At 40.4% G+C, this 14,765-nt stretch overlaps 1 protein-coding gene across 1 annotated transcript in view; it reads left to right on the top strand.

Moving 5' to 3' along the window:
• The window catches only part of VPS41 (vacuolar protein sorting 41 homolog (S. cerevisiae)), a gene marked incomplete at its 3' end in the record, with an annotated part of 95,024 nt that overhangs the window by 46,785 nt on the left and 33,474 nt on the right, over positions 1-14,765 (top strand). The window contains exons 7-9 of the mRNA XM_010292089.1: positions 7,090-7,209; positions 11,988-12,134; positions 13,316-13,382. Of these exons, the coding sequence (XP_010290391.1) occupies positions 7,090-7,209; positions 11,988-12,134; positions 13,316-13,382 (334 nt within the window). The remainder of the gene's footprint in view (positions 1-7,089; positions 7,210-11,987; positions 12,135-13,315; positions 13,383-14,765) is intronic.

Below are 14,765 nucleotides of genomic sequence, written 5' to 3'. Positions count from 1 at the left end.
CATTCCTGTCTGGAGCAGACAACAGAGCTTCAAAGCAAGGGAAAAAACAAATACTGTGCTATTGAAGGCCATAACCTTCTACCTTTTAAAAAAGGGTCTAATCTTAAAAAATAACAGGGTAAAAGCCAACTAAATGAGGCTGGTAAAGCTGAAAACAAGGTGTTCTTTGTTTAACTGTTACAGTACTGGTCTTTCCCAACACATGAACTAAATGAACGTTATTGCAAAGTCTAAGTATCCGTTATATCCAGAGGGTTAAAGAGGCAGAACTAACAAAGAGAGAAGACTGAAGGATATTTCATTTCTGAAGTAAAGGTATCAGCTACTGCATCTTATGTCAAGATAACTTATGAGAGCAGGACAACTTGAGGTTTCTTCTTGGCAGAGGCATTGATGAGACCCCCAATTTCATGTTTTGATTAACATCAATAACCAGACACAAAGGTATTAATAGTGAAATTCATAGGAGAGTGAATCCTCTGGAGTGATTGAGTCACTTTGCTGTATGTGTAGTAATTAAGAGGATTTTTTGGGAGCTCTCTACCTAGCATGGTAATGGTTACCCAGCACAATTAAGCAAATGAATTCTGAAGCCAGTATGGGAGTAGGTTATTCAGTATCTTGAAGGATTGGGCCTCCTCATTTGCCTAGGACATGCATTTTGTATAAGTGTTGATTTGGGTATCCAATCTGAAACATTTTAAGGGCTAGGGAGTCAAGATAAAACTGAAAATTTACACTGTGACGTCAGCAGTCACATCTTTATATCTATCTGTGTATATAGCTACATAATATATTTATATATATAGTGGACATAGATGTAAAAAGATACCTTTAATGCAGTCTATATTTCTTTTGCTTGAGAAGATACACTGTAACAACAGGTTTTCAAATGCAGATGGATCTGAACATGTTTGTCCTGTTTATCCTCCCAGAATTCGGGACTGTGCTTGGGTCACAACAACCCCATGCAACGCTACAGGCTTGGGGAGGAGTGGCTGGAGAGCAGCCCAGCAGAAAAGGACCTGGGCGTGCTAGTTGACAGCTGGCTGAATATGAGCCGGCAGTGTGCCCAGGTGGCCAAGAAGGCCAACAGCATCCTGGCCTGTATCAGAAATAGTGTGGCCAGCAGGAGTAGGGAAGTGATCGTGCCCCTGTACTCGGCACTGGTGAGGCCACACCTTGAATCCTGTGTTCAGTTTTGGGCCCCTCACTGCAAGAAGGATGCTGAGGTGCTGGAGTGTGTCCAGAGAAGGGCAATGAAGCTGGTGAGGGGTCTGGAGCACAGGTTTTATAAGGAGCAGCTGAGGGAACTGGGGTTGTTCAGTCTGGAGAAAAGGAGGCTGAGGGGAGACCTTATCGCTCTCTACAACTACCTGAAAGGGGGTTGTGGCGACGTGGGTGTTGGCCTCTTCTCCCAAGTAACTAGTGATAGGACAAGAGGAAATGGCCTCAAGTTGCACCAGGGGAGGTTTAGATTAGATACTAGGAAAAATTTCTTCACCGAGAGAGTGGTCAGGCATTGGAACAGGCTGCCCAGGGAGGTGGTGGAGTCACTATCTGTGGAAGTGTTCAAAAAAATACGCGGATGTGGCGCTTCGGCACATGGTTTAGTGGGCATGGTGATGTTGGGTTAACGGTTAGACTTGGTCTTGAAGGTCCTTTCCAACCTTAATGATTCTGTGAATTAGTATCTGAGCATATCGATGCCAATGCTTAAACATTAGGCTGTCTTTGTTATAAAAGCAGAGAGAACTTTGTGTTACCTGAGGCAAATTTCTGATTGTTTAAAAAAAAAAAAAATCTAAAATACTACTTCAGCACTAGAATCCTCGTCTGGACCTGTGATGTCTCCTGCCTGAGTTGTGAAACAAGCTGATGTAAATTCCTTTCCACTCCAGGTGGAACAATGTCATATGCAGAGACAGGATAGCGATTGCAAACAGTGCACAAGCGGGAAGAGAAATAGCATTCTTGGGGATCTGCCACTGCTGTTATGGGTAGTGGAATTTGTATGTTAAAGTCAAGTCTGCCAGGGAATGTCTCAGATTTTTTTCTTTATTTTAATTGTCTGCTTTTTAGTGTCAGCAGCTGCACTTTGCTTTGTAAGTAGATGACCTTTACCTCTGAACCCTATGATACGTACTTCATAATAACTGGTTGGATCTTTTGACAAATTATTAAATTGTCAGGATGCTGTTTGCAGCACAGTCCATTTTTAGAAAGCAGATAGTCAGCTGTTTGGCATTATGTTGGGTAGAAGAGTACCAGACAAAGGCAGATTGCTTTGTAAGCTATAAAATGTCAGTCAGTAAATACTCAAAGGCCTGGTTTAAGTGAAGAAAGAGTAAATACTATGGCAATTTTTATCCGTGCATTGGATAATTTACCGTAAGCAGGAAAGAAACTGTAGCAGCAAGCATGCCACAAGAATACAGGTCTGCGATTTGCTTGCTGTGATGTATAATGCCCTGATGTATCCCATATTATTGAGCAGATGAGACTTTCATATGTAGTGGTGTGCTGTTTGCTTAATAAGCAGATTATTTGGCTTACATTTCTTCTTTATTATTTGGACGTGCATTTGTTCTCTATGGCAAAAACCAAAATATTGTCTTTGTGCTGTAACAAGCAAATTTGGTTTGTGTAAAGAGAGGATGGATCATAGTCCTGTGTGCATGTAATCTGTAGATCTACGTTTTGCAAATGTCTGTGTAGAAAACCTTTTTCATTGCCTGGGGTGGCAAGCAAAGAGGATCTAAACACATAAAATGTGTGAGAGCTTGTGTCTCTGCCTGCCAGGCTGCAGGACTTGCTTTCCAAAGGTGTTAATTCTGTAGTTCTTTGTGAATAGGCAACAGCTGGAATCTAGCAGTTGAGTTATTAAAATTACAGACTAATAAATGTCCTATGGCATTTGTTTGTATTAAACATCTCAAAATTTCTAGCTTCCCTGTCCACGAACTACAGCAGCAGCTCCTGTTTCCTATCTCACTGCTGCCATCACTTACCTCCCAATGCTGTTGTCTACCACTGCCTCCTTTGCTTGATTTCCCTTGATTGCACCTCCAGCCCTCCCCTCCATCCACACCCCAGCTCCTAAGACAACAGCAGTTTGTACCGATATTTTGAAAACTCATCTTCAGCTGAAAACTTGAGGCTTATATTTATTCTCTGTCTTGTTTGAGCTCATCCAGTCCATTGCTGTTCCAAACAGAAGTGATAATTTTTTATTGTTGCTATATATTTTCCTAGGGATGTACGATTAAACAGTAACTCTTCATGTGGCATGCTGTTTTGTGTTACTCTCGAATATCTGTTAATCTTGGCTGTGACTGTAAATGTTGGTTTTATGCCAAAAACAATAAATATCTATAGTGATCACTTGTAACCATGGCAGTAAGGTTAGGTTTTTGTGATCTTGCCTGGCTGAAGGGAGAGTTGGTGACACAGGTGCCAAAGACCAGAACAAATGCCACAGGTAGGCACATCTTTACACTCAGGCAAAAAAAGAACAGGCCAAGGAGAACAGGGTGAGTTTTTTCTTAATTTTTATTTTGTGAAAGAAAAACTAATCCAACAGTGCTGCAGTAGGGAAGGGTGACTCTTCAGTTCGAAACTGAAGTCTCAGCCTTTTTCCTCTGTAAAACTCCTCCAGACCTCTACAAATAATGTGCTATGTTGAAAAAAAGTGATGCTGCTGTGCGTAATGCATCAGTAAAGTGTGTTTCCTTTGAAACTTTTCACTGTCTGAGAATAGACACCTTTTATTTCAGTGTTTTGAAGGTGGTATTTGGTAGTGGGATGAAATGGAATTGAATTACTTCACCGTATTGATACTACCAAAGCTGCAATCGTTGCCCTCTTGTTCAGAGGATTGAAAATTCCTGTAGATAGTTTAAAGACTCGGATTACATGTAATTAGTGTTAATGCTAATTGCATTATAGGCTCCATTAAATCCAAGCACTAGTCTATTCTTTTTAGTGAATGCACTCTAAAATAGAGTTTTGGAGGAGGTTAATCTCCTGGTAGTGGAAGATAGAGAGAGATGTATTCAGTAATCCAAGAGAATTATATCAACTTGTTTATAAAACCAAAAAGTGTCCTGCACTGTCCTCTTGTCTCGTGCCTTTCAGTGTGACTTTTTTCTTAATGGTCCAGTGGACAAGCATAAGCAGTTAAGACAACTCACGAAATAATTAGTAGTGAACCATTAGAAGATTGCAATGTACTATGAAGAAGTGTGGGTGGGGACCCTTGAAGTCAAACTTTATTTTATTTTAGCTGTATTACCGTGTTGTGGTACATGCAGGAGATTCTGGAAGCGTTTTCTAAGTGCTACTGTAGCAGGACTAGACAAAGGACTAGAAAGATTTACCAGAGCAAATCAAAAAGGAGAAAATATAAACTGTATTGCAGAGAATGCAAGACAGTGATTTTTGTGGCTGCTGTTGAAATACAAGTACTGTGAATGCTGACTGCCAAAATACGGGATTTGTGGGAAGTAAAGCCCTAAAATATTTTTCCCCCTACCAAAAAGACAGGGAGGTGATAGGAGGAACCCCTCCAGAAATGGTGGATTTTTGTTACGTGTCTAGCTTTTCGAAGTTTTAAATGGCTTTCTGATTTGATAAACATTTCAATATGAAGACAGAAAGGAAGACTAAGAAATAAATTAGGCTGCTTATTTTGAGAGATGCATTCAGTGGATAGCAGTTCCAAAACACATAGCGAAGTTCTTCGTTCAGTAACAGTTTCCAGGTGTTGTTATGTAAGGAATAATAAATAAATCGCATTATGTATTTCAATAAAATGCAGATAATTGCACTGCAGTTAAATCAGTAAAGCATGTTTTGAGATTAATTTTTTTTTGAAGCCACAGTGTTGAGTGTCCTTTGGCTTCAGTGTTGGATCTGTTGCACTTGCTGATACGAAACAGGGAGTTCTGGGTGCTGCAGTGGTTCAGATTCACTTTCCATCTTTATTACAGGCAATATCAGACTGTTGTCTTCTACTGCCTTGGTCTGAGAATTTAATTAAGCATGTGCTTAGAGTTGAGCATAGACTGAAGCAGGATTTTTTTTATTTTTTTATTTTCATTTCTCCTCACCAGTTCTTTCTCAGGTCATTTATTTTTTTTGCAGTTTCTTACTCAGGTAGAGTATCATGAAAAAGCATGATGTTCACGAACCGTGAACAGTAACGAAATAGCTGCAAAGTGTCATTCCAAGCTCACTCTGGATTTTGTGTGTAATAAACAAACTTAAATCACGATTCAGTCATGAGCAGAAAAGATTGGACGTTCATTTAATATAGTTGACATCAGCCAGTTTTAACATTTCACATCATCCACATCAGTTTTCGCAGCCTTGTCCAGTAAGTCCAGATGAAAATATGTATTTGCTGCTGTCTTTATTGGATTGCATGGAAAAAAAGCATCCGATTGACAGTTCTTTTTCTGTCAAGCCTCTCCTTAGGAGTTTGTGAACTAGGAAAAAAGTAATTTTCAACTCCGGAGCAACACAGCACTTAGTTTTCAATGTCATCCTCAGCTTCTGAGTGGAGCTAATTAGTTTGGGCTGAGGACTGCTCCTGCGTTTCACACCCACCTACCAGCCTGCTAATGGAAATTCCTCTGTAGGGCACTGCCTTATGAGCATAGATGTTGCCTCTGATTTTAATGCCTTGCCTTGGTCGCTATAAAACAGCCTATTTCACAAGAGATTTGTTGAATAGCCTTTTCATACGTGGAAAAAAAACCCTAGACTGTCTGAAAGGTGGTCAAAAGTTTCTGGTAAACCGTCCGAGGTGGTGACTGCGTTAAACTTCTGGAGAAAATACTTGTCTTCTGGTGCCATCTTGTGGCTTTCGGAGAGAGAGGCAGTCTGCGTATTTTCGTGTAATGTGTAATAAGGCAGTCAGTTAAAAATCCTTTATTTCGTTAAAGGATGTTATTTTAAACAATTAGTCTCTTGTCATTTGACATGTGGGGGTGGGGGAAGCCTTGCATGAAAAAACATGTACAAGCTGGATCTTAGATCGGAGATGCTAGCAGCACAGGTACTCCATTTAGGTTTTAGTATGGTAAAAGTCCTTGCAGGTAGCAATGTTATACTTCTTAATGGTCGTTGTGCACTCATGTGAGCTCGAGTTCAGGTTGTGCGTCTGGCTATGTCTGGATGTACTCATGCAAAAGTTGGCAGGACTGGTATCTTAGACTATGATCTTCATCGATGCTGCAGCTGCTTACTTCTGTATCCCTCCAAGCGCTGCACTTTGCATCGGTCAAAGTTGATTCCATGTTATAATCCTATTAAATAACTTCCCGAAACCTTATGGGAACCGCTAAAAGAGCTGGACTGTCATGTAGCTGGGTTTTTCTTTGCTGCTTCAAAGCATTTGGTAATGTCTCTTACGCATTTAGATATTCTAAAATATCTTCCTTAGTTGCGGAGCCGGGGACTGCCCATCACAGAACTTTTATGATCAATTGCACTTGTTGTACAGTGCAGTTTGCATGTGTGGGGCTAACACACAGCATCTCTAGAGCCCTCTTGAAGGCCGTGTAGTTCCATGTGGGGCCAAGCAAAAAGCCAAAGACCTAGGGGTCTCCGATAATTTTCTTTTGACTACACCAGGCATATGAGATATTTTTCCTATCTCCTGTTTTTTGGAGGGAAGAAGGAGCCTGTCGCCAGATCAGTGGATAGGTGTGAGGTGGCCTGGTTTCTTTACCAGCTTTCTGAAGTGTTGTCACTAGTGCTATAGGTTTAGGTTCTCAAATGCCTTCATTTCTTTATTCTTAAATTGGAAATAATTTTATTTACCGTTCTCTGAAGAAACTTATCGAAGGCCTGCTTATTAATATTATTATTAAAGTAATTTGAATTCTGTAGTATACAATATTCTCAATGTATATGTACTATATGAAAATATTTTACTGCATTTGCTTTTGTTTTGTGACAAGTGTGTATTTTTCGTTGCCCTTGAATCCAAGCAGAGTAAGGGAAAATGAAGCAAAAAAATACCTCCCATGTTTACAAACGGCACTGTGTCACAGAAATATTTCTTGTTGCACTTCTTCATAGCTGCTGTTATATGAGAGAGGCTGGATGAATAGATGGAAGCCTTCGGTTTTACATGAAGGGGAAGGAAATATAAGAAATGTAAAATGGAGAGGGCACTTAATTGCTTGGGCCAATAACATGGTAAGTATTTGTCACCTCTGTTAAATGAACAAAAATACTGCTGCATTACCCTGATATTTGAAATGTTTCAATGTTAATTGCCAAAATATTCCATTGAAAGGTGGTACATTTGAAGAATTGAGTATAAAAGGCATTGAAGGATAGTGGTTTAGATCCCATTTCTTCAGAGACATTTCTTCTGGCGTTTCATGCTGGCTAGTCAGTGTTCGCTATATGATTGCCAATTCTGAAAAAATCAAGAAAAGTATCTCTGCACCCTACTGTTAGGAGTGGTCACTACTGTACACTGTTGTATAGCAGAGTTCTGACCAGTGCAATTTATTGAAGGAAACTGTCTAAGAAATGAATGCCAATATAACTCCTCTTTATATGAAAAACAGAACATCACTACCTCCCACCACCCCAAACGTGTCTGGATTTTGTAATTTGTATTGAAGTGACATTATCATATGCACTTCTAATGTTGTAAATTATAAAAAATTACAGTAATAATGTCTTTGGTAGGCCACTGGAAAAGGTTAGACTTGGGAGAAAATAGGCCCTTTTTGCTCTAAGTGTAATTCATATTTTAAAGGCAACCATTGCTTTCATGCTGAGTGTTGTATTTCACCTATCACTGTATATCTAATCGATGGGTCAAGGTCTGTGTTTTAAAGCTCAGCAGTGAGGGATATGTTTTTAAGTGTGTATCATGTCTAAATTCCAAAGTCTTATTTTAAAATGTGGTGAAAGTACTTCTGAAACACTAGCTTTTCTCCTTTTACTGTTTTTCCCTTCTGAAAGGAAGCATTTATTAAAATATTTTAAAGTCATTGTTCTTCTATTCCTTTCAAAACCAGTTTGATACAAAATTGTTGGAGGTGGGTTTTTGTTTATTTGCTCCCCTTTAATAACTGCATTAGTATTGAAACTTCAGTGAGTGCTTGGTTGTCATAACATTAGCTCTTTTGAAGGTTTTAATTAAAATATATATTCTAGGTGAATCTGCTGGGAATAGATAGGACAGTTGAGGAGAGCTATCCCTAGAGATGATGTGCCACATCATAACACAGAATACTAATAAAATGTTGAGAGCCATCTGTCAGAGACAAAAAGCCATGGTCAGGGCCTATCTTTCAATGAAAAATGAAATAACACTTGCCCTCCAAAAGATTAATATATTTGGTTATTGGCCTTTCCTTTCCCCCTTTACCTTTTTAAAAATTTCTCCATCCTCTAGCAAGGTTTTGTGTTCCACTTTTTCTTTTGAAATCAGAGAAAATCTTTTATAGCCTTTCTTCTTACTGTGCATGGCTACCTAGTTTTTATTTTCTTATGCCTTTTTTTTTTTTGTACACTGTATGTGAGTTTGTTACACATTGGATATTCTGAGATGGGCTCCAGGTTATTTAGGCATGGTCTAATTCTGCTTGTCAATCCATGTTTGCTGCTGTGCCCTCTTCTCCTTCTCCATGGCCAAGAGTGTAAGTTTTACAGAGGCACCTGAGGACCAAATCTTTAGAGGAATTAGGCTGCTTAACTCCCATTTGAAGAGGTTTTAGACTCCTTCATGATAGGAAGTTGACTCTGAAAGTCCGTTTGGTTCATGAGGCAAATAGCATACTTTTAACTATAGAGGTTCCTCTGCTATGGATTGGAAAGGCACTTTAAACATAAGCTAGTCTATCCCATATAGGATTTGCTGCCTTGTAGAGAAACAGGTGGTGTGATATGGGTCACTTTTATCTGAAAAATATCCTTGAAGACCAAGTGGTAAGATTAATAAAGACAACTTCATTAAAATGCAGTTCAAGCAAGATTGCAAATTTTATCAGATGAGCATAGAAAACACAAAGCATAAGCTCCTTGTTTGTTACCCGGAGACCTGGGCTCTGTATGTTGCAGACGCTGTAAGCTGGGTTTTTTTCTGAAACCTTGATGGCTGTTAACCTAAGAGATGCCAATAGGAATGTGTTCCATACTGTTCTTCAGTGACAAAGATCACTGGGGAAAAAACAAAACAAAAAAACCAAAACAAACCAGCCCACCTACATACCACTTACTGCTCCTTCTGTTTTTAAAAAAAGAAATAAAAAAGAAAAAAAAAAGGAGGGATGGGGGGGAAGGCAAAACCTGGCTTAGACCGTGACCCCCAGGATTAGACTCTATGACTTACAAACAGTTGAATCTGTACAGTTGGGGACAAACTCATGAGAGGGGAGCAGAAACAGGCAGGGGAATCTTGTAAATCAGTTTTGTCACTAGAAAAATCCTAACATGGAATGGCATCCTGGACACTGACCTGTGAAGGTCCTTTCCATCCCTTTTTCTGTGATCATGGGAGTTGGGTTTTTTGCTCACTGAGCTTAAAGGAAATACCTACTAAAATCTTCTTGTTTTATTTTGGGGACTTTTGTTTTTAAATCACTAAGAAAAAGTCATTACTTAACATGAAATTAATCTCCATTTTGCTATTAGAAAAGTTATACCTCACCTTTTCTAAATGGCATGGAAAAATGATTAATGGCTGTCTCCCCCCCCAGTCCCCCAAATGACTTTAATCTTTCTTTCTTTAAACTTCTCGTTCCGTTTAGTTTAGGAGCTTTCCTGAAGAGACAGTGAAAAATCTCAGCACACAAACCAAAGCATCGTTTAAATAGGCTTGCTTTTCTGTTTTAATGTATGCGTAGAAATGCATTTCTGGAGAAGTACAGATTGGCCTCATTTATCTTAATGAGCTGTTGCTTCACATCTTTTCTTTTTCCAAAGTGAAGATTTCTGCTTCCCTACAGGGGCTGTTGTGGAAGAGCTGGGATTTTTTCATTTCTCCAGTAGTAGCACCAGCTGAACAAGCTGAACTGGTTCATGACAGGAATTGCTAATCTGTCACTCATTCACTTACTATATCTTTTCATTTGGCATGTGAATTTAAACTATCTGACTTGTAATCCCTTCGTTCCTTCTGTCACCTCCTGGGTTAGATGGGTCATTGTATCAACAACTTTTTCTGTTGGCACGCTCAGCCCTACCCTGAAACTTATGCCATAAACTGCTATGACTGCCTTAGCGTACAAAATAATATGTGATGTGGTGAGTAGGAGTTTGTCATTGTGGTGGGTTGACCCTGGCTGGATGCCAGGTGCCCACCAAAGCTGCTCTGTTACTCCCCTCCTCAGTTGGACAGGGGAGAGAAAAATTAACAAAAGGTTCTTGAGTCGAGATAAGGACAGGGAGAGATCACTCACCAGTTACTGTCACGGGCAAAACAGACTTGACTTGAGGACAATTAGTTTAATTTATTGCCAGTCAAAATCAAAGTAGGATAATGAGAATTTTTCATTTCTCCAGTAGTAGCACCAGCTGAACAAGCTGAACTGGTTCATGACAGGAATTGCTAATCTGTCACTCATTCACTTACTATATCTTTTCATTTGGCATGTGAATTTAAACTATCTGACTTGTAATCCCTTCGTTCCTTCTGTCACCTCCTGGGTTAGATGGGTCATTGTATCAACAACTTTTTCTGTTGGCACGCTCAGCCCTACCCTGAAACTTATGCCATAAACTGCTATGACTGCCTTAGCGTACAAAATAATATGTGATGTGGTGAGTAGGAGTTTGTCATTGTGGTGGGTTGACCCTGGCTGGATGCCAGGTGCCCACCAAAGCTGCTCTGTTACTCCCCTCCTCAGTTGGACAGGGGAGAGAAAAACTAACAAAAGGTTCTTGAGTCGAGATAAGGACAGGGAGAGATCACTCACCAGTTACTGTCACGGGCAAAACAGACTTGACTTGAGGACAATTAGTTTAATTTATTGCCAGTCAAAATCAAAGTAGGATAATGAGAAATAAAAACTAAATCTTAAAACATCTTCTCCCTTACCTCTCCCTTCTTCCTGGGCTCAAATTTACTCAGGATTTTCTTTACCTCCTTGCGCCCAGCAGCGCAGGGGAACGGGGAATGGGGGTTGTGGTCAGTTCATGACACGTTGTCTTTGCTACCCCTTCCTCCTCAAGGGGAGGACTCCTCACTCTCTTCCCTTCATCCAGTGTGGGGTCCCTTCCATGGGAGACAGTCCTCCATTAATTTCTCGAACGTGAGTCCTTCCCACAGGCTGCAGTTCATCACAAACTGCTCCAGCATGCGTCCCTTCCATGGAGTGCCGTCCTTCAGGAACAGACTGCTCCAGCCTGGGTCCCCCACGGGGTCACAAGTCCTGCCAGCAAACCTGCTCCAGCCTGGGCTCCTCTCTCCACAGGTCCTGCCAGGAACCTGCTCCAGTGTGGGCTTCCCATGGGGTCGCGGCCTCCTTTGGGCACCCACTTGCTTTCATGTGGGCTGCAGGTGGAGATCTGCTCCACTGTGGGGCTGCATGGGCTGCAGGGGCATAACCAGCCTCACCATGGTCTTCCCCATGGGCTGCAGGGGAATCTCTGCTCTGGTGCCTGGAGCACCTCCTGCCCCTCCTTCTGCACTGACCTTGGTGTCTGCAGAGCTGTTGCTCTTCCATATTCTCACTCCTCTCTTCAGCTGCAGTTTCTGTTGCCTTTTTCTTTTTTCCCTCCCCCTTCTAAAATATGTTCTCTCAGAGGTGCTACCAGCATTGCTGACAGACTTGATCTTGGTCAGTGGCGGGTCCGTCTTAGAGCCAATGCCAGCTGGCTCCATCAGACATGCGGGAAGCTTCTAGCAGCTTCTCACAGAAGCCACCCTTGTAGCCCTCCCTGCTACCAAAACCTTGCTGTGCAAACCCAATACAGTCATACTGTATAATGTTCTCTTGTATTTAAACTTTCAGGGCGTGAAGATACTTGACATGATCTCCAAGCAAAGAATTACCAATGTGCCTCGAGATGACATAAGCCTTCGCCCAGATATGTATCCCTGCAGCCTTTGCTGGAAGGATAATTTAACACTGATTATTGGCTGGGGAAATTCAGTAAAGGTGCAATTACCTGTCTTTGTAATAAATGCTTGCTGTTATCACAGACAAACAGAGGATTATTTCTGAAAAGCAAAGACAATCGAAAAAAATAGAATTTGCTTTGACTACAGTGTGCAGAACTCCTGCTGCCATAGAAATGTCATTGGACTGACCCTCATGAGGAGGAGCTGTGATAGACACCCAGCAGTCAGACAGATCTCTGTGTGTGAGCACGCAGCGAACGTAATCCTCAGGGACACTTTTCTCCTCTGTGCCTTGGAGAGATTACCTCTTTTGAAAGCTTTTAGTGGGCTGTTGAATTCATTTCTTTTGATTAGCATTAAGGAAGACCAACTTACCATGAGGTATTTTTGGAGGAGGTTGTTTTGGGGGCTGAGGAGGTTGTGACTGCTAAAGCAGCTGCGTGATTTCAGTCAACCATGGGGATAAAAAGAGGTGGGGTAGGAGGACAGGCAGCTTGGGGTTTTGTTCTGCTTTCAGCAGGGAACTGGCATTTTGAGCTTGTGTGCTGCAGACTGACTGTGAGTTGCTCAGACCAGCACCTGACATGAGTTTGTTACAAGCCTGTTAGCTGTTTTCTTACCACAGACTGCTACATCACTGCACAGTGGGAAATTAAAAGTGCTCTGTAGAAGTAGATGGAAAGGGAGGGTGAAGTGAGGTGAGTGAAGCGTAAAAAGCTTTTGGAGCGTTAAACTTAGAGTTTTACAAATGAGGAGGTTTGTCCTAAGTTTGCCACCTGTCTTCCCACTTGTATTGTGCTTGCTTCACAACATTTGGGTATTTGCATTTCTTTACACGTACATACTTTCTTCCTGTTGTTGCGAGTTGTAATAGCATATTCTTACTGAAATTGTAAGGTAAGGAGATGCAAAGTGTGAGAAGATGCCAAAACCAAACTCACATATATGCTACTCTAAAGAAATTGTAATGGGCAGATGTTTTCAGATTTGTCTCATGTGGTCCATCTTCTTTCTCCTTTCCCAGTGTATTTGTATGGCTGTGGACTACAGCTACAACTTTCCTGTCTGGTTTTCACTGTTTTATAGCCTGTGTTTTTCAAAATACAGAAATGCATGTCCGACAATGTCTCAATAAGATAAGGAGTTTCTGGGAAAAGTTAGTATCATTTTAGGAATTACAGTTTGTTCATCATAATGATTCAGATCTCTGTTTCCTAGATTTGCTCAGTGAAAGAACGGCATGCCAGTGAAATGCGTGACCTTCCAAACCGCTATGTGGAAATAGGTATGATGGTGCGAATACGCTCTTTTTCAAAATTATATAAGCTTTAAAGGTCTGTTTTCTCATTCTAGCCTGAAGAAGCTGTTACAGTTCAGAGGCTACGTGTAGTCATGACATAAATGTCTCCTCATTTTCAGTTGATGAGGTTGTCATAATGTGCTCCTGCACAGGTGGTGATTTTTTTAGTCATAGAGATCTTAAATTTTGTGATCATCTAAAATCAGAGATCCTTTTGTGAACGGTTGATGTCTTAACTTTCCCTTCACATAGAATCTTACAGAGAACTTGTTTTTTTTAATCTTGGTTAAATGGTGATCAGTGTAGTAGTAAGGAGAAAATAGACGCGAATTTATTTGATTATGTGTTACTTGGCTACACTGCTCATAACTTTTTTTTCTCTCTTTTTTTTAAAAACATCTCTGGTATAGTGCTTGAGTATTGATTTGAATTTCTTTTTGTTCCCTTTTTTGCTTCTATGTTTTATGTTCTCCTTTGCTTTCTTACTTGTCTACCTTAGGTGATGGGAATAAATTTCTTTATTGCTGATTAATGGAAGAGGTCTTGGCAAAATGTGTATTAAGTAAAGTGTTAAGTGGAATTCAAAGGAAATTTGGAGGGGAAGAGGGGGTGTAAACAAAAAGTCACAACTGTCCCCAGAAGCTTCTTCTGGCGAAAGGAAATATCTATGAAGAGGTAGTGCTGGGAAGATAAACAGGCCCTCTGGGACTCTACAGACTGAAGTGGACAACAGTTTATAAACTTTGGTGATTCCTTGTCTTGACTATAACAACATGAGATTGTAGACGAGAGTGTTCAAGTAAAAACCTGACTTACATCAGATTAGAGTGGTGTATGGCATAGGTGTATACTCTCCTTTCTAATTTCAGGAAAGAACCGTTTCAAAATAGCTTCTGAAAATCAGCTAGGAGACTTGTTAAACTCTGTAGGAACTCTGGATACTGAGAGATGGTGGCATGCCTGACAATTAACTGAGACCTGAAAGCTATTTGTTTAAGATTACATAGTCCCAACAGAATTATTAACTGTGGACTTCTAGGATATTTGGGAGAACTTTGTCAAGGAGAAGTTCATTCTTGAGTTTTAGCCTCAAATCTTTACTTAGTATTTTCTGTACCTGTAAATAGCTTTTAGAAAATAATTAAATGGGTTTCTTTACATAGTGACAAGTGAACAGAGGCAACTTCTACTTCAGATATAATGTGTCTATGTGGAGGGAGCTAGTCTGATATGATTCTCTGGAATCTCTGTTGGAACTTCACTTATTAAAAAGAAAAAGCTGTCAGACTATTTAGGTGCAGACCTGAAGCTTAGAGACTTTTGTGGAAGTAACTTTTTTAATCTTACAATTTTTAGCCTAAAATCTCT

The sequence above is a fragment of the Phaethon lepturus genome, unplaced genomic scaffold, assembly GCF_000687285.1.
Source record: "Phaethon lepturus isolate BGI_N335 unplaced genomic scaffold, ASM68728v1 scaffold13710, whole genome shotgun sequence".
In the NCBI taxonomy this organism is placed as follows: domain Eukaryota; kingdom Metazoa; phylum Chordata; class Aves; order Phaethontiformes; family Phaethontidae; genus Phaethon; species Phaethon lepturus.
The sequence above is the reverse complement of the archived record's forward strand: the minus strand, read 5'-3'. Positions and strand labels throughout refer to the sequence as shown.